The following is a 26,098-nucleotide window of genomic DNA, read 5'->3' as shown; positions in this document are numbered from 1 at the left end:
AACAAGTGAACAACGTTCATTTATGTACGCTTCTTATCAAAAACTGTCCTCTCTTTATCACTTCAGCGTCACAGTACAATCACCCTGTCGATTCTTCTAGGCGCTCCCTGAGCATGCATTTGATTACAAATTTCCTATTTCCGTGTAAAACGAGTTTCTCTACGTCTCCTACACTAGTGCACACTTACGCTATCTACAGACTCACGTTTACCTCTCTAATTATTGCCCACAATCTTGTTCCAGTGTAATTTACAGCGTGCAGTGAAATGTGATAGATGAAGTCGATCGTTGTCAGAAACGAAAGCGAAAAGAAAGAAGGAAACTTGATGTGATACGCTTGCGAGGTGTGAGGGAAAAATCTAAAGCTGTTAAAATAGCTATAAGTTTGACGCTCACGGTGCATCCGTTTCTGGTGATGTTACGATTACAAATAATAGCTGTTACATTAGGGTTTCCTCTCGGCCATAGTGTCTCAGTAAAAAGGTCAATATTTCAGGAGCGAACAAAGTTTGCCATATAAGTTTAAAGTGTTCATATAAACATATGCACTATTTCCAGAGGTTTCCGAGTTACAGTTTGTGTAATATACGAGTGCACTGCTTTGTAGTTATTAATTTAAAGCAACAATTATAGGTCACAGTTACAAGCATTATAAGGAAAATAGTTTAGTTTCACTGCCTGATGAAATTCCTTTGACCACTTGGTCGCAAGGTGCTTGCACCACGTTAGAGACCACATTGTATGTGTGGTGCAAAAAACATAACATTTTTCCTAATTCATGGATTATCAATGTTTATCGATGACGGCTTGGCTGATGCTGGGAATGTTACCTGGGAGTGGGGCTAAGATCCAGAAACCCTTGGCAAGTAAGGATAGTAAATAAGTAATGAAGAAATATCAAGAGTTGAAGAACTCCTCTATCACCTCGTCACTAGGATCTCTAAACTTTTGGCCTTCTATCTATAGGATCGGACAAAAGCAGGAACGAACAGGAGTGTGAACACGTGAAAGGAGTTAGTGGGACACGTCCTGTACACTGGCCACGTTAAAAGCTGTTCTACACGATGCAAGTGAAAAAGATACAACATATAAATAAGTGGTGGAGAGACCTAAGGATTTTATAAACTTGTAAATTTTTTGTGATCTACTGGAAAACTATGTTGAACTGCTGATCGTTGGTAATCTGAAAAACAAATACTGGCTTGGAAGGAAAATCAACATTGGCCGTATTTTGTTGTTTTATTGTTAGCAAAATCGATTTTCGGTCACTTAGTGACCATCCTCAGTGCTGTAATATACAATTTAAATTGGTAGGCACTGGTATCAAGCGATAACCACAAGCTGAGAGCGATCAGCTTGAGTTTATGTGATCGCTCTAAGCTTCTGGTTATCGCCTGATAATAGTACCTACCAATTTTCATTGTATATTAGAGCACTGAGGATGGTCACAAAGTGAGGGAAAATCGATTTTGGTGACAATAAAACAACAAAATACAGCCAATACTGATTTTCCTTCCAATTCTATCCACTATTTGGTCGTGGTGCACACAACACGCCATGGAGTCGCCAATCAAATAATGGCTTACTCTAAAAATAAAGAATGATAAATTTTACGTCGGTAAATTATGGAACGTTTGAAAACAGTGCATATATCTAGACGAACTTCTTTTTTTAAGAGGTTCAGCACCGGAAACATTGTCTCCCTCTATTGGAACACCCCGTATATTTCAAGGGGAACAATTTTTTCAAACAAGAAAGTTAATTAATCGCGTCGGGCAGCAGTGATATTTTTTGTATATACAACAGTGGCTTCTGGAAAAAAATTCCCCGACACTTGAGTGTCATTTATGTACAAAATTGAGTCCTATTCAAACGTCATCTCGTAAGGAGGATTCCAATGCTCTGACACGACGCCTGGTGGCGATGAAGTTCATTGTAGAAGTATATGTACAACAGGACGTAGACTACGAAACCACTATCCGAACAACTGCAAGGCACCGAGGAAGGACACCAGCGTGTGTCGGAGGAGACAGAGGTTACAAACGGTCGCGCGCGGCTGCAACGAGTAACGGACGGTCACTGTCTGCGACGGGAAGCGGCTGTCCAGTGTCGGCGAGTGGCCGCCCCGCGGTATCGATGCCAGCTGCAAGCTACGACCGCCGTCGCGGCCAGCCGCCGCGTGGCTGCCGGCGGCAGCTGTCTGGCAGGGCCGAATCGGGTGGCGCCCTGCGGCCCTCAAGGCTTGCGCCGGCCCAGGAGGGCGGCGGCGGCCGCCAGCAGCGGGAGGCCGGCGCGGGCGGCGGGGGTGGGCCCGGCGGCCGCCGGCGACTGCGTGGGCGGCGAGACGCGCGTGTTGGCGCGCACCGCCTGCGACCGCCAGCGCACCGAGTACTCGGGCGGCGTCCGCGTCATGGCACGCAACCTGCCGCACCGTACAAAGAAAACGTCATCAACAGTCACTGTCACTGTCAGTAGCTCTGAATGAATATTCCTAGATGGCTCTTCTGGAAGGCAACTTTATGGATTGCTGCCAAGGCAGAGTAAAGCAATGGGAAACAAAGGAGTAAGTTACAAGGACGAATGGGTGTCCACTGGGTTCAGTGTGAGGTCCAATTTTTTAGATATATCATATACAACAATTGATAAAGATACGTCAAGAGTGCGTAGACTGGTGATGTTATAGAATATGCTGATGATATTATGGAGACGATGTCCCACGCTTTCAGAGATAAAAGCTGGAGAGTTTAGCCTCTGACACACATTCTGATTCAAAAACTATGCTGAAAGCAAAATTTTACTACATACGCTACTGGCCATTAAAATTGCCTATAGCGATTGTGGTTTATCGTATCGCGACATTGCTGCTCGCGTTGGTCGAGATCCATTGACTGTTTGCATATTATGGAATCAGTGGGTTCAGGAGGGTAATACGGAACGCCGTGCTGGATTCCAACGGCCTCGTATCACTAGCAGTCGAGATGACAGGCGTCTTATCTGCATGGCTGTAACGGATCGTGTAGCCACATCTCGATCTCTGAGTCAACAGATGGGGACGTTTGCAAGACAACAACCATCTGCTCGAACAGTTCGACGACTTTTGCAGCAGCATGGACTATCAGCTCGGAGACCATGCTTGCGGTTACCGTTGACGCTGCATCACAGACAGGAGCGCCTGCGATGGTGTACTCAACGACGAACCTGGGTGCACGAATGGCAAAACGTCACTTTTTCGGATGAATCCAGGTTCTGTTTACAGCATCATGATGGTCGCATCCGTGTTTGGCGACATCCAGGTGAACGCACATTGGAAGCGTGTATTCGTCATCGCCATACTGGCGTATCACCCGGCGTGATGTATGGGTTGCCATTGGTTACACGTCTCGGTCATCTCTTGTTCACATTGACGGCACTTTGAACAGTGGACGTTACATTTCAGATGTGTTAGGACCCGTGGCTCTACCCTTCATTCGATCCCAGCGAACAGGATAATCCACGACCGCATGTTGCAAGTCCTGGTCGGGCCTTTCTGGATACAGGAAATGTTCGACTTCTGCCCTGTCCAGCACATTCTCCAGATCTCTCACCAATTGAAAACATCTGGTCAATGGTGGCCGAGCAGCTGTCTCGTCACAATACACCATTCACTACTCTTGATGAACTGTGGTATCGTGTTGAAGCCGCATGAGCAGCTGTACCTGTACACGCCATCCAAGCTCTGTTTGAATCAATTACCCGGCGTACCAAGGCCGTTATTACGGCCAGAGGTGGTTGTTCTGGGTACTGATTTCTCTGGATCTATGCACCCGGATTGCGTGCGAATGTAATCGCATGTCAGTTCTAGTATAATATATATGTCCAACGAATACCCGTTTATCATCTGCATTGCTTCTTGTTGCAACAATTTTAATTGCCAGTACTGTAGAAAACAAGATACACTGAGTTTACATAAGTATTGGGATACATCCTAAGACTGTGTTAGAGCTGCTTTTCCTGCCGTATCGCAGTAGCTCGGCGTGCCACGGACTCAACAAACGTTGGAAGTTCCATGCTGAAATACTGAACAATGCTGCATCTACAGCCGTCCGTAATCCGAAAGTGTTACTGTTGTAGAATTCTGCGCACGAACTGGACTCTTGATTATGTTTAGAACACCCTCATTGGCACAGTAGCGAGAATGAAGTGCTTCTCTGGGCAGTATCACTAACCTGGTGTCTTGCTGCTTCGGTAAGTCTCTCGGAGCACAGAAGTAGCGCTCAGTCGCCAGGTTCCATGTAGGTGGTGATCCTACTGAAGTGGAGTACTTAGGGATGCCAATTGTTAATTGCCAAAAATGTTTGTACTGTACTTCTTTTAATACAGAAATTGCTTTGTCACACACGCCATAAAATCAGCATTTGCAATATGGCGGCTCTGGACTACGCCATTATATTCGACCCTTTACGCACATTAATCCCGTTTTCTGATTTTACATAACGATTGATTCTGCCCACGACACGTGGCATTCTTATAACTAATAACTTCACTTTATATCTTGTTTCACATCTGAAATATGCACTCGCGACCGTTCTTTTAGAGCCGCCCCAGTTACTTGACCGTGCGATTTGCTTGGCTCCTCGCGACTAACTCGCCCTGTCTACCCAAAGGACAAGAGAGACCACCCTTTCTCCCTCAGCCAATAAGGACACTTCTCTCGTTCCCCATATATATATATATATATATATATATATATATATATATATATATATATATATGTTCCGAGACAAACTTCCGTCACAATGTCCGCAAACGTGACGTCAGATCCGCCTAGCAACAGTGATCTGAACGCCCCACTAGCTGAAGGTTTGCGGACATTGTGACGGAAGTTTGTCTCGGAACACTGTCTCAGATTGTAAGATCCTACTCCCTAATAGTAGGATCTTGTCGCTACTAAGGTTGCACAACAGTGCCTCCAACGATATCATCACTAATGCTCCTTGCTGATGCTTAATTGTTAAATGTACATGTAGCCTGGCTGCTACTGAGCATTCCATTCTCTATCGCATAAAAATGCATAATACTCGGCTTAAACACATGAAGGGAATGCATATTTGCTTTACATGTTCCATAAATGTCCGATGTAATTCATGTCGGATGGTCTGGATGACCACATCATTCGCTCGAATTGTCCAGAATGCTCTTCAAACGAATCGCGAACGACTATGGCCTGGTGTCATATTCTTCCATTTACAGCGCCATCTAGTTTTTGTTTCTGTAACCTTTGCCTCTTCTTCGACAACACTCATTTCAAATTTCACGTCATTCGGAACTGTGGTTCGTGTTCTACAGCGTTTTGGAAATGGAACTTTAATTGTGATTGTGCTGTGCACTGAGCTGACCAAAGCCATGAGACAGAGATATCTAAACACACATATAGTTGTAGCATGGCATACACAAGGTATAAAACAGCACTACATTGGCGGAGCTGCCATTTATATTCAATTGATTCGTATGAAAAGGTTCCGACGTGGTTATGGGCGCACCACGGGAATGAATCGATTCTGAACGCGGAGTGATAGTTGTAGCTAGACGCATGGGACGTTCCGTTTCGGAAAGCGGTAAGGAGTTAAGTATTCTGAGATACAAATTGTCAAGATTGTGCCGAGAACACCAAATTTCAGGCATTACCTCTCATCACAGAAAATCCTGTGGCCGACGAGCATCGGTGTTTCTATAGTGTTGTCAATGCTAAGAAACAAACAACACTGCAATAGCTAACTGTAGAAATGAATTTGGAACGTACAGCTATTATGACACTATTCGACATGACGTCTATTACGGGCACCCAATTTCGATTAATTTTCGTCAGAATTTGTTTTCTGTGTCCTATGCATTCGATCGTATGTGAGGTACATAAGTTCATCATATTTTCGTCGGCATCATGAGTACTTTTCGAGGGAGGTCTTCGTTACACAATGGTGTAGATACTACGTGGTTCATGTATTCATAACGAAGTTCATCTATGTAATTTATGCTATGTTGTTGTACTGAAATAATCAATAATCGATGTATAATCTTTCTAGGTTTATTCATGGTCCTTCCCCTACCAAACTCAGAGAGTTCATGTAACGTTTTTTTTCAACAAGTCATATCGTTAGACTTATACGAGTGAATAGTACAGTAGTGGAGATTCTACCATGATCATTTGCTTTCCGCAAGTGCATTATTCAGTGGGAATGTCTGTACTCAAACTGCACTCTTTAATTTATGTTGTGTACACAGTTCCACACAGTCAGCGCGTACACAACCTTACCAATAGGGCGCGCCCCGCTAAGCACAACAGCGCAGGCGCAGCGCTCGTCCGTCTCCGTACTACGAGATGGCGCTGTCTTAGAGACGGACCAGGTTCTGCTTCCGCCGATCCGCGTATTAATATGTAACGCAGCCAATGAGATTGCTGCTAACGTAGAACCTTTTCTCCTCGTGGATCACACTCGCGTAGTGATACCTCAACGCTCGAAGTATTATAACGAGTGTACATTGCTGACACTCGCCTACTTCGTTAGAGCGACAAGTCAAATAATCTGATGGTGTGTATACCAAAGGTCTTACAGTACGCACACCACAATTTAGCATAAGAATTACTAGCAGCATTTTTCATATGATTCTTTCAGGTTCCAGGAGGTAAGTCTCCGTCGTGATCTTCAGAGCAGCAAATGCAATATCAAGTTACGACCAATGTGCTATTATCATCCAGTACTTTGAGTCTCTTCGTTGAAGGGGGTCCAAATTATATCTGTGAGCCAAGCATGTTCAGTGCGCATGTTTAGTCTATATGGTGGAGCGTTTTGAACGTTTTGTGAATCATGTGGTGGACTTATTGACAAGAAGTTGGTTCATTGAAATGCTTTCAATTATTCTTTTACACCCATTGATTAACCGTCGCACAAAGTAGGTACCTGTGTTAACTTTTCTTGAAATAAGGTTAGATGCTTCCATGTGTCAATGTTCACAGATACAGAAGGGCATTTTAATTAGGGCAGTCTTCTGTAGTCCTTCTTACATGCGCTAATAGTCTGAACACGACGAAGATCGATTACAAACTTTACTTAAAGACGAGTTACTTAGAAATCCCTCTTTAAATCAGGACCGTGTCTACATTCGAGGAGAACGGTTCAAACCCACGTCCGGCCAACCTGATTTCTGTTTTTCATTATTTTCCTGAATCGCTTCAGGCAAATGTCGGGCTGTTCCTTTGGAAGAGAACAGCCGATTTCCTTCCGCATCCATCCCTAATCCGAGCTTATGCTCCGTCTCTAATGACCTCGTTGTCGACGGGACGTTAAACACTAATCTCCTCCTCCTCCTCTCCATTCGAGGAAGTGAACCATTTATAAATCTGGAGGTCGTTTTTGACGACAGGCGTAATTTATTGGCCGACACTATGGATATGATTCAGAGGGAAACAAAAGAAATGCAGAGGATTGTGGAACTATTTACAAACGATTACTAGTTACCAATAACTGAGATTAAAATATGTCAGAGTGATATTTTGACAGTAATAGTAACTACGCCGCAACTCTGTGGGAACTGAATTACAAAATGAACATGTCGAAGTTAGAATGCATCGCAAACTGAGAGGAATATTCCCGAGGCTCACTGCTGTTTTAGCAAAACCCCTATCGAAGCACTCCTGATCTTGTTCGTAATTTGCGCCACAGATATAAAAGTACGATAGCTAAGAGTCTGTCGCTAGCTGCGTACAGACAATTTGACAAAAGTAGGCTACAAGATTTTACGGATCAAGAAACAGTGTCATACATATTTGCAGAATGATAACGTAAACGGGACTGGGGTAGTATTGTATGGTTGGTCCATGGGTTTCTTTACTAGCATCAGACTTATATAAATCCCTCCAAAGGGACGATACATGTTTTGTGACGGGTATGGCCAATGTGTTGCGTATTTATGTGGAATTGATAATACGACATTCGAGTGTAACTGTAGACAGGTAGGCACGCCTGAACATACTTTGTGTGAACGTGATCAATATACTGAATTTAGGTAAACAGTGGACATGAGATCTGATGGTATATAGGGCAAAGTCTATAAAGTAGAAAAGTAGCAACTACAATACACTCTGCTGAATAATATATCTCTAAGTTGAACAAGACCAAGAAAGTGAATTCAGTAGCAGTGAACACAGTTCTTTAGGAATTACCGACCAGCAACTTTTGAAGACCGTTGCTGGTGGAGGAACATGGCTAGGAGTTATGATAGGATGAAGATGTGGCATTTCCACCGATGCGAACAGTCAGGTGTCTACGGAAGATCAGTGTCAAAAGAACTATAAAACGAAAGTTTTTGTGAGTATAACCGAGGGGCGGTGTCGAGCATCCGGTGCTATGTTCGATACTGGCACTCCACCACTCTTATGCTGTAGGGCCACTGATGTTATGCCAGGAATACTTACCAAGTGACACGGTAATCATCTCAGAACACGAGAAAAAATACTTTGTTCCAGAAAGACATCCCGTGGCCTTAATAATGAAACGTTTGTCAGAACTGGTGAGATTGTAGTAAAGTAGATTATAATCATAACGAGTTGTTGTGCTTAGATTTTCTTAAATGGCTGAGTACAGATTATTAATACCAGCGTACACCTATTGTTCCAGAAATACAGGTTATAATTCCTTTATAAAATGGCACACGTAATTAAACTCACGGGAGCTTGAAGTAAAGTTTCAAGAAGTAAGACGATGTGGTCTTAGGATGGATTATTGTAGCCACAGAACACTTGTTCAACACCGAAAAATGATTTATAAGCGCATGAGTTAATCTTTTAGGCAACAAAACTGCAGGTTTAGTTTGTATGCAGCAAAAAATGAATAAAGAGTAATATTACTAGTAATATTAACTGAGTTTTCCATCGGTTCGTGACAGAACATGATAATGGTGTTACTTATTTGATCATGAACCTGCTTTAAGCTTCTTGAGTCATCGCTGAGTGACCATTAAATGTCGCAGTCACATATTGTTCTTGCTGTTGTTGTTGTGGTCTTCAGTCCGAAGACTAGTCTGATGCAGTTCTCCACACTACTCCATTCTGTGCAAGCCTCGTCATCTCCGAGTAACTAATGCAACCTACATTCCTTTGAATCTGCTTACTGTATTCGTCTCTTGGTCTCCCTCTACGATTTTACTCCACACGCTTCTAGTACTAAACTGGTGGTCCCTTGATGCCTGAGACTCTGTCCTTCCAACCGATCCCTTCTTTTGGGTCAGGCTGTACCGCAAATTTCCCTTCTTCCCAATTCTGTTCAGTACCCCCTCATTAGTTACGTGATCTACCCATCTAGTCTTCAGCATCCTCCTGTAGCACCACATTTCAAAAGCTTCTGTTATCTTATTGTCTAAACTATTTATCGTCCATGTTTCGCTTCTATATATAGCTACACTCCATACAAATACTTTCAGAACGAGCTTTCTGACACTTACGTCTATACTCGACGATAGCAAATTTCTCTCCCTCAGAAACATTTTTCTTGTCATAGCTAGTCTGCATTTTATAGCTTCCCTACTTCGCCAATCATCAGTTATTTTGCTTCCCAGATAGCAAAACACATTTACTCCTTTAAGTGTCTCATTTCCTAATCTAATTTCTTCAGTAACATCTGATTAAATTTTACTACATTCCATTATCCTCGTTTTGCTTTTGTTGATGTTAATTTTGCATCATCCTTTCAAGTAACTGTCCATTCCATTCAACTGCTCTTCCAAGTCCTTTGCTGTCTCTGCCAAAACTGCAATGTCTTCAGCAAACCTCAAAGTTTATATTTCTTCTCCCTGGACTTTTATCGCTACTCCAAATTTTTCTTTTGTTTCCTTTACTGCTTCTCAGTATACATATTAAATTAAATCGGGAATAGACTACAACCCTGTCTCACTCCCTTCACAACCACTATTTCCCTTTCGTACAACTTACAGATAATATTACGTGTGACGTACGTAGAATATCTATGGAGTGGGCATAGCGAACTGCACACTGTACTGCTCATGTCGAAAATAAAAAAAAAAAAAAAATTGGAAGAGTTACATGACTCTGACAACGTTACTTTCAATTACATTTACATTTTGCCGAAAGACATAAACTGTACTTTTAGACCTACTTCTCCGGTTTCCTAGCACTTACTCGTTAATAACAGCGAAACTGTTGAATTGTAGCTGCTGTAGATGCAAATCTAAATTCGTCAAAGAAGAGAAAGTAACATTCATAGGTATGAAGCACAAACGTCTAATTATACTGTATGGCCATAAATTTATTAGACAAATGCTACACAATTTCTCATACCCTGCTGCCAGCCAATTCATTGAAATAACTTCTTGTATCGACACCATTTCAAGACTTATATCACTGATTAAGATTCATATATGACTGAGTCATTACCTTTGGGTTATACACATCTCCAAATCATTGCATTAATTTTAGTTACAAGAGAGCTAATAGCAGGAGAGACTGGGGCTTATTGTTACAATTTTTGCAGTAATGTTTGTACAGGAAAGTTTTATAGCTATGTAACTGTGATGTACCTTATAATGTAGCACTATTATAATATACTTATTAAGTATTCTGAATTATATTCAGCTATTTGGAATTTCACTGACTTCTTATTATTTACAGTCATGCATGTTATTACAATAGATGGGATAAGTTGTTATACACCGTGTGGCATATGGAGCACTGACAAAATATGTTATAGTTTTGCATTCTTTCTGGGAACTCTATCATCTAAAAAATCTTCTGTTTTATTATCAGAGCTGCACTTCTTCCAAATGTTATGTTAATCAAAATTTGTAGAATATGCGTAAACATTGACCCAGATTTTTTGGTTTGCAAGGATTTGTAACAGTGCTCAGCCCTCTAAGTACAGAACTAGCTATCGTCTCCATCACCTTTACTCTGCCATCGCAAATCTTTGGTGTGCTTCTATGTCTTTGTAATAGTTTTCTCCCTTGCATTTTCATAGTAGCAAGCTTATATTTGCTTAATCATGTATATTTCACTTTACTGACTTCTCAATCAAAACAGCACACAGTTTCCTTTCAATCTGTGAAACTTAATTTAATAGAAGCGTCAAAGAAAGTAAAGAGGAAATAGTATCTAGTCATTTTTTAATATGGTCTTATGTTTATTGGTATGAAGTATTTGCAGTAGAGTCATCCTCCTGCTTTTCTTCACAGTCTACATAGTATAGGTGATTTTCAGTTAAAAATGTTCTGCAGAGGTTGAATCTGGCTTTCCTAGTCTCCAGATTCTCTCATGTAGGTCCTACAGGTCTGCCTGATCGGCTATCACATTAATTTCACACAGCGCTAGCACGTCAGTTTATACATACGACTCAGTGTCAAATATTTTATTTCTTCTTTAATATTGAATAATAATTTACATATGCTGTTGTTAAATTAAGTTTCAGCTATGCAAATATTCTATTATAGTTTACATTCAACTTTAATTTTTCAGCAGTCATTCAGTGTAACAATATAAACATACAAATTTCTGTGTTAATTTTCAATGAAATGTTACGATTTCTGCGTGAAGTAATAATAAATATACTCCACAACTTTTCAATTAATGCATCCTGTACATCTGTGTGAGTAACATCTGACTAAGTTTCATCTTGTCTTATCTGTAACTCCTAAATTCATTTGTCATCCAGGAATGGCCTAACAAGCCAAAATATTTTGCAGAATATGAGCGAAGCGTTTTATATTTAGTAATATTACCATTACCAAATGGTTACATGCATAAAAATCACCAAAAGTTACCCTGTGGTAAGAACGCAGACCTAGTAGCTGTTAAAAGAGATTTTCATCTACCCCCGAGTAAATCTACGAACAGCGATCAATCTGACGGTGATTTACTTCATAAACCATACACAATTTACAGTGAGCTAAAGGGACTGGCCTGTACCTATCGTGTGAAATGACACATGAGTGTCAATATTAAACGATTCACTTCAGCTCTCTGCATCATGACGCACACCCTCCTTGCGAAAAGGCCTTATGTACTGGTACATGTGTACGTAACCAATGTGGACCCCACTTGATGATGATTACAGTGATAAGGAAAACTGATAATTAACAATATATCTTAGATTTATCAATGTTGTTGTTGTGGACTTCAGTTCAAAGACTGGTTTGGTGCTGTTTCTCACGCTACACTAAGCTGTCTAAGCCTCTTTATCTGTGCATAAATACTGGAACCAAAGTCCATTTGAACCTGCTTATTAAATTCAGACCTATGTCTCTCTTTACAACTTGAACCCCCCTCTCCCTTCTGCCACACACTGACACACTTCCTTAAATTACCACATTATTCCTTGCACCCCAGGGTGTACCCCATCAACAGAAACCTTTTTTGGTCAGATTGTGCTATAAATATATTGTCTGCCCAAATAACCTTACCATTAGTGATACAGTCTAGCTATGTAACCTCCAGGGTACTTCTGTAACGCTATCTTTGGAAATATTATATTCTCTTCTACTTTCAACTCTTATCGTTCACATGCCACTTTCGGTGCAAAGCTACACCCCATAAAAACACCTGCACGGAAGATTTCTTTACATTCAAATTTATATCCTATGCTAATGTTTTCCTTAATTGCTTTTTTCCCATTGCCAGTCTGCCTTTCATATCTTTCCTACTTCGGTCGTCGTTGGTTGCTTTGCTCCTCAAGTAACAAAACTGATCTACTTCTTTTAGTGACTCAGTTCCTAATGTAATTCTACCATCACCGCCTGATTTACTTAGATTGCATTCAGTAAGCGTTGCTTTGCTTTTGTTGATATTCATTTTGTACTCCGTTTTGAAGGCACAGTCCACTACTTTCAACTCTTCTTCCTAGTTCCTTGCCGTGTCTGATAGAATCACAATGACAGTGGCAAACGTCGAAACCTGAACTTTAATTACTTTTCAAATTTATGGCTGGTTTCCTCTACTGCTTGCTCAATGTACAGAATGATTAACACTGGGGAGAGGCTGTAGCCCCACCTCACTCCTTTCTAAAACACTGCTTTCGTTTCACGCCCACTGACTCTTGTAACTGCAATCTGGTTTCCGTACACGTGGCACGTAATTTTCCCTCCCTGTGTTTTACCCCAGTTACTTCCACACTTTGAAAGAATGTATTCCAGAGCTCTCTCTAATTACACAAATTCTATAAACATAGAATTGCTTTTCGTCAATCTGCCTTCTAAGATAAGTCGTAGTGACAATATGGCTTATGGGTTCCTACATTCTCCGGGACCAAAGATGATATTCCCGAAGTCGGTTTCTACCAGTTGTTCCTTTCTTCCGACAGTAATTTGTCTCAGAAATTTACAACCATGGTTACTGAATTATTAACACTTACCCTCTATGAAATAAGAAATATTACAGTCTTCGTGAATTCTGAGTGTGCTTCGCATATCTATTACACCTTCCTTACAAAGTGCTACAGTTTTGTAGTGTCTGGCTCTGCCAGAGGTCTAAATAGGTCTAAGAGATACTCGTGTAAACTAGGGGACTTTTCCCCCTTAGGTTTTTCAGAGCTCCGTCAAATTCGTCACTTAGTTTCATATCTCCAATCTCGTCTTCATTTACTTCATTTTGACTTTCTACAACATTGTCTTCAAGTTTTTTCCCTGATATAGATCCTGTTCGTATTCTCCCAACCTTTTAGCCTTACCGTCTTTGATTGTCACTGGCTTGCCAGTAAATATGTCTGCGATCCATACGAATTTTTGTGAATGAAGACCTCTGCATACCTTGAAGGTTCTCTGTTTATTACGTTTCCGTTAATGTGATCACCAGTTCAATAATTAAAATCAATGTATCGTAAGTGTGAGAGCTGTTATGTACACATTACTAGTGGACGAGGCACTACGCTTTGTTCCGTGCTGTGGCTCACCTGAGCAGCACCGCGTTCGTCTTCCAGGGCAGCGAGTACTGCTTGGTCCTGTCCCTCGGGCAGAACGTGTGCAATGCCTCCCCAACGCCTCCGTCCTTGGTGGGGTCGTACAAGTGCACGCTTACGTTCCACGCCGCGCACGGACCTGTCGGCAGACAAAAGTGCTCAAGTGAACCTACCGATACCCGATGTCGGCCTTTTCACGAACAGTAATGATGATGAAACTTCCTGGCAGATTAAAACTGTGTGCCCGACCGAGACTCGAACTCGGGACCTTTGCCTTTCGCGGGCAAGTGCTCTACCAACTGAGCTACCGAAGCACGACTCACGTCCGGTACTCACAGCTTTACTTCTGCCAGTACCTCGTCTCCTACCTTCCAAACTTTACAGAAGCTCTCCTGCGAAACATGCAGAACTAGCACTCCTGAAAGAAAGGATATTGCGGAGACATGGCTTAGCCACAGCCTGGGGGATGTTTCCAGAATGAGATTTTCACTCTGCAGCGGAGTGTGCGCTGATATGAAACTTCCTGGCAGATTAAAACTGTGTGCCCGACCGAGACTCGAACTCGGGGCCTTTGCCTTTCGCGGGCAAGTGCTCTACCAACTGAGCTACCGAAGCACGACTCACGTCCGGTACTCACAGCTTTACTTCTGCCAGTACCTCGTCTCCTACCTTCCTAACTTTTCAGAAGCTCTCCTGCGTAACATGCAGAACTAGCACTCCTGAAAGAAAGGATATTGCGGAGACATGGCTTAGCCACAGCCTGGGGGATGTTTCCAGAATGAGATTTTCACTCTGCAGCGGAGTGTGCGCTGATATGAAACTTCCTGGCAGATTAAAACTGTGTGCCCGACCGAGACTCGAACTCGGGACCTTTGCCTTTCGCGGGCAAGTGCTCTACCAACTGAGCTTCGGTAGCTCAGTTGGTAGAGCACTTGCCCGCGAAAGGCAAAGGTCCCGAGTTCGAGTCTCGGTCGGGCACACAGTTTTAATCTGCCAGGAAGTTTCATATCAGCGCACACTCCGCTGCAGAGTGAAAATCTCATTCTGGAAACATCCCCCAGGCTGTGGCTAAGCCATGTCTCCGCAATATCCTTTCTTTCAGGAGTGCTAGTTCTGCATGTTTCGCAGGAGAGCTTCTGAAAAGTTAGGAAGGTAGGAGACGAGGTACTGGCAGAAGTAAAGCTGTGAGTACCGGACGTGAGTCGTGCTTCGGTAGCTCAGTTGGTAGAGCACTTGCCCGCGAAAGGCAAAGGCCCCGAGTTCGAGTCTCGGTCGGGCACACAGTTTTAATCTGCCAGGAAGTTTCATATGAGCGCACACTCCGCTGCAGAGTGAAAATCTCATTCAGTAATGATGATGTGTCGAGAGACGGCATAAGTACTCAAGCAGTAAGAGAAAATTACATTGTCATTGCTTTCACGCCTAAATTAGTGTTGGGAAATAGGACGAGGTAACAGATTGACTGTAACATATCCCGAAGTCTAGGTTAGAATAGTAGGTGACAGCTTGGTTGTGAGATGGCGAAGCAAACGAGTGTGAATTCAAAGTCTTAGATGTGGCGACATATTGATCTGCAGCACAGTACAAGGTCTAGATGAGTTTGAAAGGTTACAATCTAATTCTGAGTTGGCGTAGCGATGCTGATCACTTGAATTAATCCGAAACAGCTAGGAGCGTTAGGAGGGTATCAGAAATGTCACCACGAGAAGAGCAAAACAAAAAGAGGAGCTCAAAATAGCATAAAAAGTAGTAGACACCATGAGTTCTGTTTCATGGCACGTAATTTCAGGTTCACAAATACTGATTAGCCATTAACAACATATATGCTTTTCTAGGTATTTACAGCTTAGCATGAATCGCAACTAACACTATAGAAGTTAAGGCAATGAGTAACTGATAAGAAGAGTAGAACGGGGTGAGACTCACGGCTCTGATCTGTGGCCATCTCGATGAGGAGCTGGCGTTCCACCTTTGAGTCCAGCATCCACGTGCACTCCAGGTGGTAGTAGAAGTTAAGGCGGAGACCTGCTCCCGGAGACGACACATTGCGCGAGTGTATCTCACCTGTGGAAAATAACAGCACTGCTTCAGTCACATACATTTATCTTATCAGGCTGTAACATAAACGCAGGAACACTATGAACTGGTCAGGTCCAAGTGACACTACCGCAAAAAAAGTCTTTCCTTTCAGCTGTATTCTTATCTCAGTTGAAAATGAAACTGAATATTACATCATATGACCCAATCTTCAGACACCACATTCCAACCCCCACGACACTCCGTGATCAGGCCCGGAGGACCACGCGACCCGACTGGCCGCCATATCATCTTTTGCCACATTGCATTCCGTTGTAGTAGGGGGTCAGCGCACTGATCTTCTAGCCAATGTCGGCTCTCCAGACACTGAAGCCGCTAATTATTATTCACACAGCTTCTCAGCTGCAATTAAGAGGCAGAGTGAAGTGAGTTCGCATTGTTTCACCAAGGAGAATTATCTGACAATGCTATTAAAAGATCCCATGTCTTCTGCAAGGCGGTCTGATCCGCTGAGCTATGAGTTACGGATGAGTATGGCAACACGTTTACAAGAATATTAAACGATGAGTCCAGTAAACTGGAGTCAGCCAAACCGCTGTCTATCTTGACAAGCGAAGGCTAAGACCAACACCGTGCTGCTAAACTTCAAACTTTTACAGGTATGTCCGCAAATCAGGTGCTGATCCTCCACGGGTGTGTGTCTGGTGGGGCGAGGGGGAGGCTGGTCATGAAGCACCCCTACATCGTTTTGGTTGAAGCATGTATGTGTTTACAAGTGTCAATTTCCAAATTTCACAACTGCCTTACGAGGAATAAAGAAGCATGGAAAGTAAATTGCTTCGAAAATGGCAAGAATACGAGGAATCCTAGAAATTGCGAGCTACTTGTAACACGCGATAATCTTCAGTTGCTTGTGTGAGTTGCGCCCACCTAGGTTCGATTTCGACATCACCGGTAACATTCAAGCCAGTAAAAAATGAGGCACATTCAGAAGATGACAGTATCTGCTCTCAACAAGTCAGACACAGTTCGTGAGAACAGGCAAACCATTGGGAGGAAAGCAATAGAAGACACAAGTGTTAGACATTCCGCCAAAGAATATAAAAGGACTTCCGAAACGTCATTAGAAACTACTTAGAAGAAACAGCGTTCCCATTATTGCATCACTGCACGTTCACATAGCCGTAGTGTGATGACCCGTGTTCATAATCTTGAAGCCTAGACAATACTTGTGAAAAAATTGTTGAGTGCACTGTTCGATTTTATATTGAGTAAATTATGACAGGGATCTTGTTGTGAGAGTGTTTTAGCATCACAAAAGTAAATAAATATCCGGCCGAACAGGCCTTGAGAGGCTCAATGGCACTGACCGACCACTGTGTCATTCTCCGCCGATGGGCGTCACTGGTGGTCTATATGGGAGGGCATGAGGTTAGCACACCGCTCTCCCGACAGTTGTCAGTTTGAGTGACTGGAGCCGCTACGTCTCAGTCTAGTAGTTCCTCAATTGGTCTCACAAGAGTTGAGAGCACCCAGGGTGCCAACAGCGCTTCGCAGATCCAGACCGTCACCCATCTAAGCGTTAACCAAGCCCGACAGTGCTTACCTTCTATGATCTGACGGGAATCGTTGTTAGCACTGCGGCAAAGTCGTTGGCATTACAGCTCTTACGTTATTTGAATAAAACTTACAAATCCCAAGTTCTCGGAATGATGTCTTTTAGATGTTCTATTATTTTCATTACTATTCCTTGGACGTTATGATAAAACTATGCGTTAAGAGTTCAGGTAAAACAACTATTAGGTTTGTTGCTTTAAACGATTTATTACATTTTGTTATTATTATTATTATTACTATTAATAAAATCATAGTTCTCTCTCGTACGCTACAGGTAATCGTATCAGAAATTTATATTTGGGGAGGAGGAGGATGACGGGGCCGGGGGGGGGGGGGAGGGAGAAGAGACCCAAAGATTCGGGACTGACCCGTCAAGAACCGAAGCCTGGACCCGCTACTGCGGCACATGGTGCTTGAGGATGAGGCTGTACTGCCACGAAATCTTGTTGTGTACGGAACAACGTAATTAAGTATAAAGCTGAAAGGGATGTGTGGATACGGTAATGAAAATCTTGCATCATTCTCATAAAAATGTATTTTACTATTGTTGCAGTACCTGAATTCACAAAGCACAAGCTTCAGAGTCCTGTAAGTGCCTGATGCGTTGTACACTAAAGAGCCAAAAAACTATTCACATGCCTAATATCGTGTAGGGCCCTCGCGAGCACGCAGAAGAGTCGCAAGTCGACGTGGCATGAACTCTAATAACGTCTGCAGTAATGCTGAAGGGAACTGTCACCATGAATCCTGCATGACTGTCCCTAAATCCGTAAGAGCAAGACGGGGTGGAGAACTTTTCTGAACAGCATGTTGCAAGGCATCCCAGATGTGCTCAATGTTCATATCTGGGGAGTATGGCGGCCAGCGTAAGTGCTTACGCTCAGAAGAGTGTTCGTGGAGCCATTCTGCAGCGATTCTGAACGTGTAGGGTGCGACATTGTCCTGCTGGAATTGCCCAAGTCCGTCGGAATGCACATAGGATGTGAATGGATACAAGTGATCAGACAGGATCCTTAAGTACGTGTCACCGGTCAGAGTCGTATGTAAACGTACCAGGGGTCCCATATCACTCCAACTGCACACGCCCGTCACCATTTCAGAGGCTCCAGCGAGCTTGAACAGTCCTCTGCTGAAATGCAGGGTCCATGGATTTATAAGATAGTCTCCACACCCGTACACATTCATCGGTCCGATACAATTTGAAACGAGACTTGTCCGACCAGGCAACATGTTTCCAGTAATCGACAGTCCAGCGTCAGTGTTGACGTGCGCAGGCGAGGCGTAAGGCTTTGTGTCGTGCAGTCATCAAGGGTACACGAGTGGACCTTAGACTCGGAAAGCCCACATCGATGATGTTTCGTTGACTGTTTCGCACGCTGATACTTGTTCATGGCCCAGTAATGAAATCTGAAACAATTTGGGGAAGGGTTGCACTTCTGTCACGTTGAACGATTCTCTTCAGTTGTCGTTGGTCCCGTTTTTGCAGGATCTTTCTCCGGCCGCATCGATGTCGGATATTTGATATTTTACTGGATTTGTTATACTCGCAGTACACTCATGAAATGGTCGTACGGGGAAATCCCCACTTCATCACTACCTCGGAGATGTGTACTATCTCTCATGCGCCGACTATAACACCACCTTCAGACTCACTTAAATCCTGATAAGCGGCCATTGTAACAGCAGAAACCGATCTAACAACTGCACCGGACACTTATTTTATATAGGCGTTCCCTGACGCAGCGCCTTATTCTACCTATTTACGTATCTCTGTATTCGAACAAGCATGCCCATATGAGTTTTTTTGGCGCTTCAGTGTATTTATAAATCATTATTACATTTTTCCAAGGTTATTTTTAAAATATCTTGTACTTGCTCACCAATTTTGAAAGGTGGAGTGACAAATAATAAATTTCATATGATCCACAACCTACAACTACTGAACACATCACGTTTTAAAGAACCTGACACCGAGCATTACGAGAAGATACACGGATGAGACAAACCATTACAACGGCCCAGCGCTATGTTGAATGCCGCCTCAAGAAGTTTTGGGCACGTGAGGGGGTGAGGAAAGAGTGTTAACGGATTAGAGACTAGTGGGGTAACATTCTAACTACAATACGGGCCGCAGAATGGGAAATCGACTTCAGGGGGTTGGCACTTCGCGTGCTATTCTAGTCAGCCTTTCTGGAAAGTGGTTGATGGACGGTAAAATCAAAAGCTGCGAACAAGGTGCTGGACATTCATGCTTCATAACAGAATGTGGAAATGGCAGGCTTCACCGCTGTGTAAAGCAGGATGTGCGGCACTCTGTGGCGAACCTGCCGACAGAGTACGATGCTGGATCAGGTTTAAGTGTTTTGGCGCTCACCGCTCAAATGACTCCTACGCGTTCCCATTTTGACACCGTCAGTTAAGATGTACAGGTGGTACAGATGGATACAGTTTCGTCGAGTGTGGACCGTGAATCAAAGGTAATGTGTTGCACGTTCGTTGCTCGATGGTCGTGTCCGCTTACGTCGTCATCCAGGTGAACGGCTGCGTATAACAACATGCACCGTGGTGTGGTTACAGACCGGTGGATGCAGTGTTAGACTTATGGATACATTCACATAGGCTCCCAAATTTTCCCTTGAAGTAATCCAAGGCAACTTGAGATCTGTACACGCTTGAATATTATTGCGGAGCTACTGCATTCCTTCGTACTTGACATGTTCCTCGATGGTGATGGTATCTTTCAGCTGTCTGTGTCACAGGACAATAACCGTGTTACAGTGGTCTGTAGAATATGATCTGACGCTCTCATAAAAATGCGCTCCATTCGTCACACGTCACTTTCAGGGTTTCTCGCGTCTGGGAAGAGTGTAAAGCTTTTTCTCATGATAATGGTGACGAAGTTTAACAAATTTTGTGACATAATATTAAGTTGCGTTGCTACTCTCACTGTCGCACTGAACAGTAAGACGCATTTCAAGAAAATCTTTAAACCACATCCTGAAGAAAGGCGGCAGAACGTTCCACAGAGCACGAAACATACACAAAGCGATCTCCCCCAATGTTTGTTATTTTGCTGATTATTTCGTTAACGAACTCCAGTTCTTGGCGTACTACAGCAGCTACTACATTTCTAATCAAATGTTTTCTGGTGAGTTTTAGGGCGTGCACTTTTTTATTGTTATATATAACAATATGTACTGTTTTACATGCATCATTCGTGGATCAATGTACCTATAAATATGCCACGTGCCACGGAAGCAGGTTGGTGGGAACAGTACCCATTTTATGGGGGTATTCTTCTGGCACCAGTGATGGTAGTCGAAGGCAACATTACAGCTGTAGATTCCGTGAACACGGTTACGGACCACGTGCTTAATGTCGTCTGCGACGGCAATGGTATTTTCCAGCAAGTTAACTGTCGAAGGTCGTAATTGTGCTCATATATCCCACACAACGGTAATGCAAATCGTAGGATTAACATCGGTAACACTTCAAAAACCATTATATTCAAACTGAAGAAGTATATGGTCGCCTCTTGAAAGAAGTAGACACATCTTTTAATATGATAGGTGTCGAGTGTAACTTTATTTAAACGAGGTACTCTATCTCTATGAGAAGTACATAACTGTTTGAAGAAAAGATAATGAGCAAAATTAATAGTCTTACAAAGCACTGAGGTAGAGGTAACAGAATCAGACGGTGTTTTAAACCTCGCCACAATGTTAGTTTTCATTCTGCACGTGTTCATATAATCAGCTGCCAAAATTGTAACAACGGGCAGCATTGCACACGCATATACAGGGTGGAGCAAATAAACGTGGCCCGAACGAGTGGATACGATATGTGGTAGCATTAACGGAGGAAGAAGTGACTTACAGGTACTTTCAACAGCATGGTTCAAATGGCTCTGAGCACTATGGGACTTAACTTCTGAGGTGATCAGTCCCCTAGAACTGAGAACTACTTAAACCTAACTAACCTAAGAACATCACACACATCCATGCCCGAGGCATGATTCGAACCTGCAACCGTAGCGGTCGCGCGGTTCCAGACTGTAGAGCGTAGAACCGCTCGGCCATCCCGGCCGGCTCTCAACAGCATGGAACAACTGTCCATACAGACGGCCAAGCCATGGAGTACATTTACCCAATCTTCAAGCCTGACAAAGATATTAGCAGCTCGGCCTTAGTTGGCCATTCACGACACGTGATGTATCAGAGTGCGATTACTTTGTGTGGGGAGCCCTCAAATCTGAGTGTGTCGCAACAATCCCCAACGTCTTCAAGAACTGCAGTAGTCCAGCTTCGATCCGTCTTTAGCTTCGGGGTGACGAGGGCTCAAAAGTTCCAAGAAATGAGTAGTACTGCATTTTGTACCTGTTCTAAGGGCCACTTTTATTTATCCCGCTCTGTAGAACACCTTCTTTATCTACGAAGTTATAGCACGTTACTCTCCTCGTTATAATATATAACTGAAATTCACGGTCTGTTTTCTTACATAAGTTGGAATTACATATCGTATTTCCCGTGTGTATCGTGTACAGCTGCAGTGTTTTACTCGTTGAACCTCGAAGTCGAAGGTCAATAACACATTAAGGCAAAAGGAGCCCATAATGTATCTTAACATTATGTATTGAGTCTCAGTATGACATAAAACAGTCGACTTAGGCCGCTGATGGAGATGGGATAGAAGGAAGAGGGCGAAGTTTGACAATTACACATACGCAAATTCTTTCGGATAGCAACTCATCGGATGGGCAGCTCACCGTTAACAGTGTCGCCAGCTCTCACTACGTGAGAGGATTCTGTCAGAACGTAGAACATAGGCGCAAATTCTGGTGACCACGGTTTTTGTGCATCTCTTTTCTTATCGGTTGATTTTTTTTTTTTTTTTTTTGCGTCAGAAATCGAAACGAGTATTTTTGAGTCTAGAGCCACCAAACAATCGTTAACAGTGATTTTAAGTAAGTTACTAATTTTATGATTTAAATGAAGTTTATGAACTATGAAAGTTCATGCTTTCAGTCATCACAATGTCCGACGAGATAGTTTTACTGCGAAATCACTGAAACGTAAGAGTAACCTATTTCCAAAACACTCTCTCATTTTAACACGCCAACATTGGTATTCCACCAACCATCATTTCAGAACTGGTACAGATCTGGTGCAGTAATAATCGTAAGAATATGATGCCTATAAATTGGTATAAGCTCTAGTCTTATGGTTCTCAATTCTTGCGACACTTTTCCGTTTCTTAACTTGCAATTTTGACTCGGATTCGTAACTGCGTAATAGAAAATGGTACCAACTGTCATATTTTCCACATGCGTTTTTGTTTGGAACAAGACAATTATTCTTCAACTTACTATTCAATAAGGTCCATAACAATATCACCTTCCTCCATAGTTGAGGTCCCTAACAGTCGACTTCGAGATCGGTGGTTAGAATCTTGTCGGAGCAAGGAATTATTACCGCCTGCATTTGACCGACAAGGGGAAGCGACCTGGTAGTGGAAAGTTCCTGATTGTCAGACTTTGCACCATGATATAGATTAAATTCTGCGGTTCTCATTAAATGAACTTATAAAGCATTAGTGAATGTAATTCATCCGTCAGACGGGGACATTGAACCTAGCGGCAACCCTCGGTGCCATCCGAGCGGAGCTCGTTGTGTCCCTGTACCAGGCTTTATCCCCTTAAATCACTGACGATGTTTGCAGGTGATGACAATACACAAAGGTACGAGAGTTATGTGATAGGCTATTCGATGGCATCGTATCCTACGAGGGCGTGCTGAAAAATAATGCCTCCCAATTTTTTGTGCGCGTACGCATTTGTTTCTCAACATAGTCACCCTGGCGGCAAACACATTTTTTTTCCGAACGAGGGACCAGATTATGCATACCTTCATTTTACAATATTCGATTTCGTTGAGGGATGCACAACAGGGTGTTCGATTGCAGTAGATGACGCAGAGCTCGCGTGTGGCCTGACAGTGTCATACTGAAATAGAGGGTTCTCTTTGCGTGGACGAACTCTCAGAATTCGAAACTCGTGTACAGTGCGCTGTTTCACCCGCACCAGCATAGTTATGTTACACACCGCCATGTTACGTGCTACAGTTCTGAGTCCTCTTGTGGAAGAGAGCTGCAAATATGTAGACATGAAGAATGTTAAAAACGTTTGTTTCATTTAGAAAACTTTGTATACGAGAGGTGAATGAACAGTAATGGCTCCACCCTTGTAAATTCGGTTTGGATGGGAATATTTTACTAAATCAAACGCAGAAATAACATTTAGAAGGTGATCTTTAATTACCAATGTTCACTTTTCCTCATAATCACCAGCTGATTCGTTACATTTCTACCAACGGTGAATAAGTTTTCTGAAGCCGTCACGGAGGAAGTCGACACTCTGTTTCCGCAACCACTGTCTCACATTTCTCTCAATATCTTCTCCAGAAGCATAATGATGTCCCTGCAGATCGTCTGTCACTATGGGGAGCAATGGAAGTCAGGCGGTGCTAAATCTGGACTGTATGGAAGATACTGTACGGTGGTCCGTGCGCTTTCATTTCAGGAGTCAGCTTCCGAGGTACCCATCGTGCACAGATCTTTCGATAGCCAAGCAAAGCAATAATGTGACCCGCACGTTATTGTGAAATGCCGATTGTGCTTGCAATTTCCCTCTGAGTGATAAGACGATCGTTCTGAATCATTATGTCAACATTTTGCTTGTGAAACTCGGTGGTTGTTGTCACAGGACGTCCAACTCTTTGTTTGTCACGCAGGTTAGATGTTACCATCTCAACTTCTTCAAACTTACTCGCTTAACGACGCACAGTACTCACATCAACACAATCACCATAAATTGCTTTTATTCTACGATGAATCTTCTTTGGCGTGACTCCTTCTGCTGTCAAGAATTCAATGACTGCACGTTGCTTAAATCGCATCGACCGACTGTGTGCGCATGGTTCCATACCTTACACTGTAACAACATAACCGTTCATTGCTAAGGCATCCCGACAACTGGATCTATAGAGAAGAGGCTACGGAACAACCCAGTACCTGCCGTATACCAATGTACCAGCTGTTGAAGAGTTACGAATGTGGAGGCATTACTTTCCAGTCAACCCTCGTACATTGTATATTTGGTACATTCTTTGTAGATTGTTGCACAAATCAACGGGATGATTTTTCCTGTGGGTGAGGTGTCATCACTGAAGTGGTGGCATGCATGCGTGTTAATAAGATTTTACCGAACATCCGATGGTGAAAACCAGATTCTATTGGAACAAGTTACTGTAAAATAAAATGAAACACCAAGTGATCTTGCCTGAACTTTCAACAACCGGATGGGACTACAGAATTTTTATTTTCGAAAGACCAATCTAACTTTACGAGGATATATCTCTTACATTATATATATATATATATATATATATATATATATATATATATATAGTGTGTGAATTCATATGCATATTCATATAAAAGAAATATCCTCGTAATCAGTCCTTTTCACAGTTGGGATTAGGATCTGAGTTTTCATTTCTCTTTCACGAAATTGGTGAATGTGCTGAACACCGATATCACAACAAACCTCTGGTGTAGATAGCCAAACTCGTCCCAAACATTAGCGAGACTGTTTGGAGCTACCGCTGGCACTGGGGTTACTGTGCAGCATCACAATTCTCTTAATGATATTGGAAAGTGAATTAAATAGATGAAGTGTTTTGGAAAGTACCACTAGAAAAAACTGATCAGAGAAAAACTGTATCTGTCACACCGCATTAGTTAGCCGCGCTATTGAATTCCTTTCCATAGCAGGAACATGCCTATGTAATGACCACGCTCAGTCTATGACTGAACTGGATAGTTTCTCCAGCATCAAAAGATATTTAATGGCATTTTTAATGATGCAACTATTTATCCGCGGTGTGCACTAACTACCTCAAACCTTCTTCATTTACCACTGTACTTAGATGGTGTAGTCTACTAACATTACTCTCCCTTCAGAACTTACTATGCTAGAAAATATCACTTCTGTGCACCCATAGATACATTTTGTGTATGTCACTATCACTATTACACCTATCATTATTAGTGGCGACAAAAGCAGCAGTAGTAGAAGCAATGTGAATATTGACTATATTAGTTCTTAATATGCCCTCATCTCGTGGTCGTGCGGTAGCGTTCTCGCTTCCCACGCCCGGGTTCCCGGGTTCGATTCCCGGCGGGGTCAGGGATTTTCTCTGCCTCGTGATGGCTGGGTGTTGTGTGCTGTCCTTAGGTTAGTTAGATTTAAGTAGTTCTAAGTTCTAGGGGACTGATGACCATAGATGTTAAGTCCCATAGTGCTCAGAGCCAGTTGAACCAGTTCTTAATAAATACTAATTTGTCACACTTTCTCTAAGGAAATTCAAATATTTTTTGTTTCTATTAACACTATTTTATAACCATACCTCAGATTCAAATTAGTGCTACTTTTTAGGTTACTATGACCGACGAAA

General features: G+C 42.7%; 1 protein-coding gene across 1 annotated transcript in view; it reads right to left on the bottom strand.

The window, feature by feature from the left end:
- Positions 1-1,975: 1,975 nt before the first annotated feature.
- Positions 1,976-26,098, bottom strand: part of LOC124616411 — a 262,291-nt gene continuing 238,168 nt past the window's right edge. Inside the window, exons 15-18 of the mRNA XM_047144715.1 lie at positions 15,858-15,995; positions 13,926-14,070; positions 2,320-2,422; positions 1,976-2,200 (exon numbers count right to left, since the gene is read on the bottom strand). Coding sequence (XP_047000671.1) covers positions 1,976-2,200; positions 2,320-2,422; positions 13,926-14,070; positions 15,858-15,995 — 611 coding nt within the window. The remainder of the gene's footprint in view (positions 2,201-2,319; positions 2,423-13,925; positions 14,071-15,857; positions 15,996-26,098) is intronic.

This window comes from Schistocerca americana, chromosome 5, assembly GCF_021461395.2.
Source record: "Schistocerca americana isolate TAMUIC-IGC-003095 chromosome 5, iqSchAmer2.1, whole genome shotgun sequence".
NCBI classification, from domain to species: domain Eukaryota; kingdom Metazoa; phylum Arthropoda; class Insecta; order Orthoptera; family Acrididae; genus Schistocerca; species Schistocerca americana.
The sequence above is the reverse complement of the archived record's forward strand: the minus strand, read 5'-3'. Positions and strand labels throughout refer to the sequence as shown.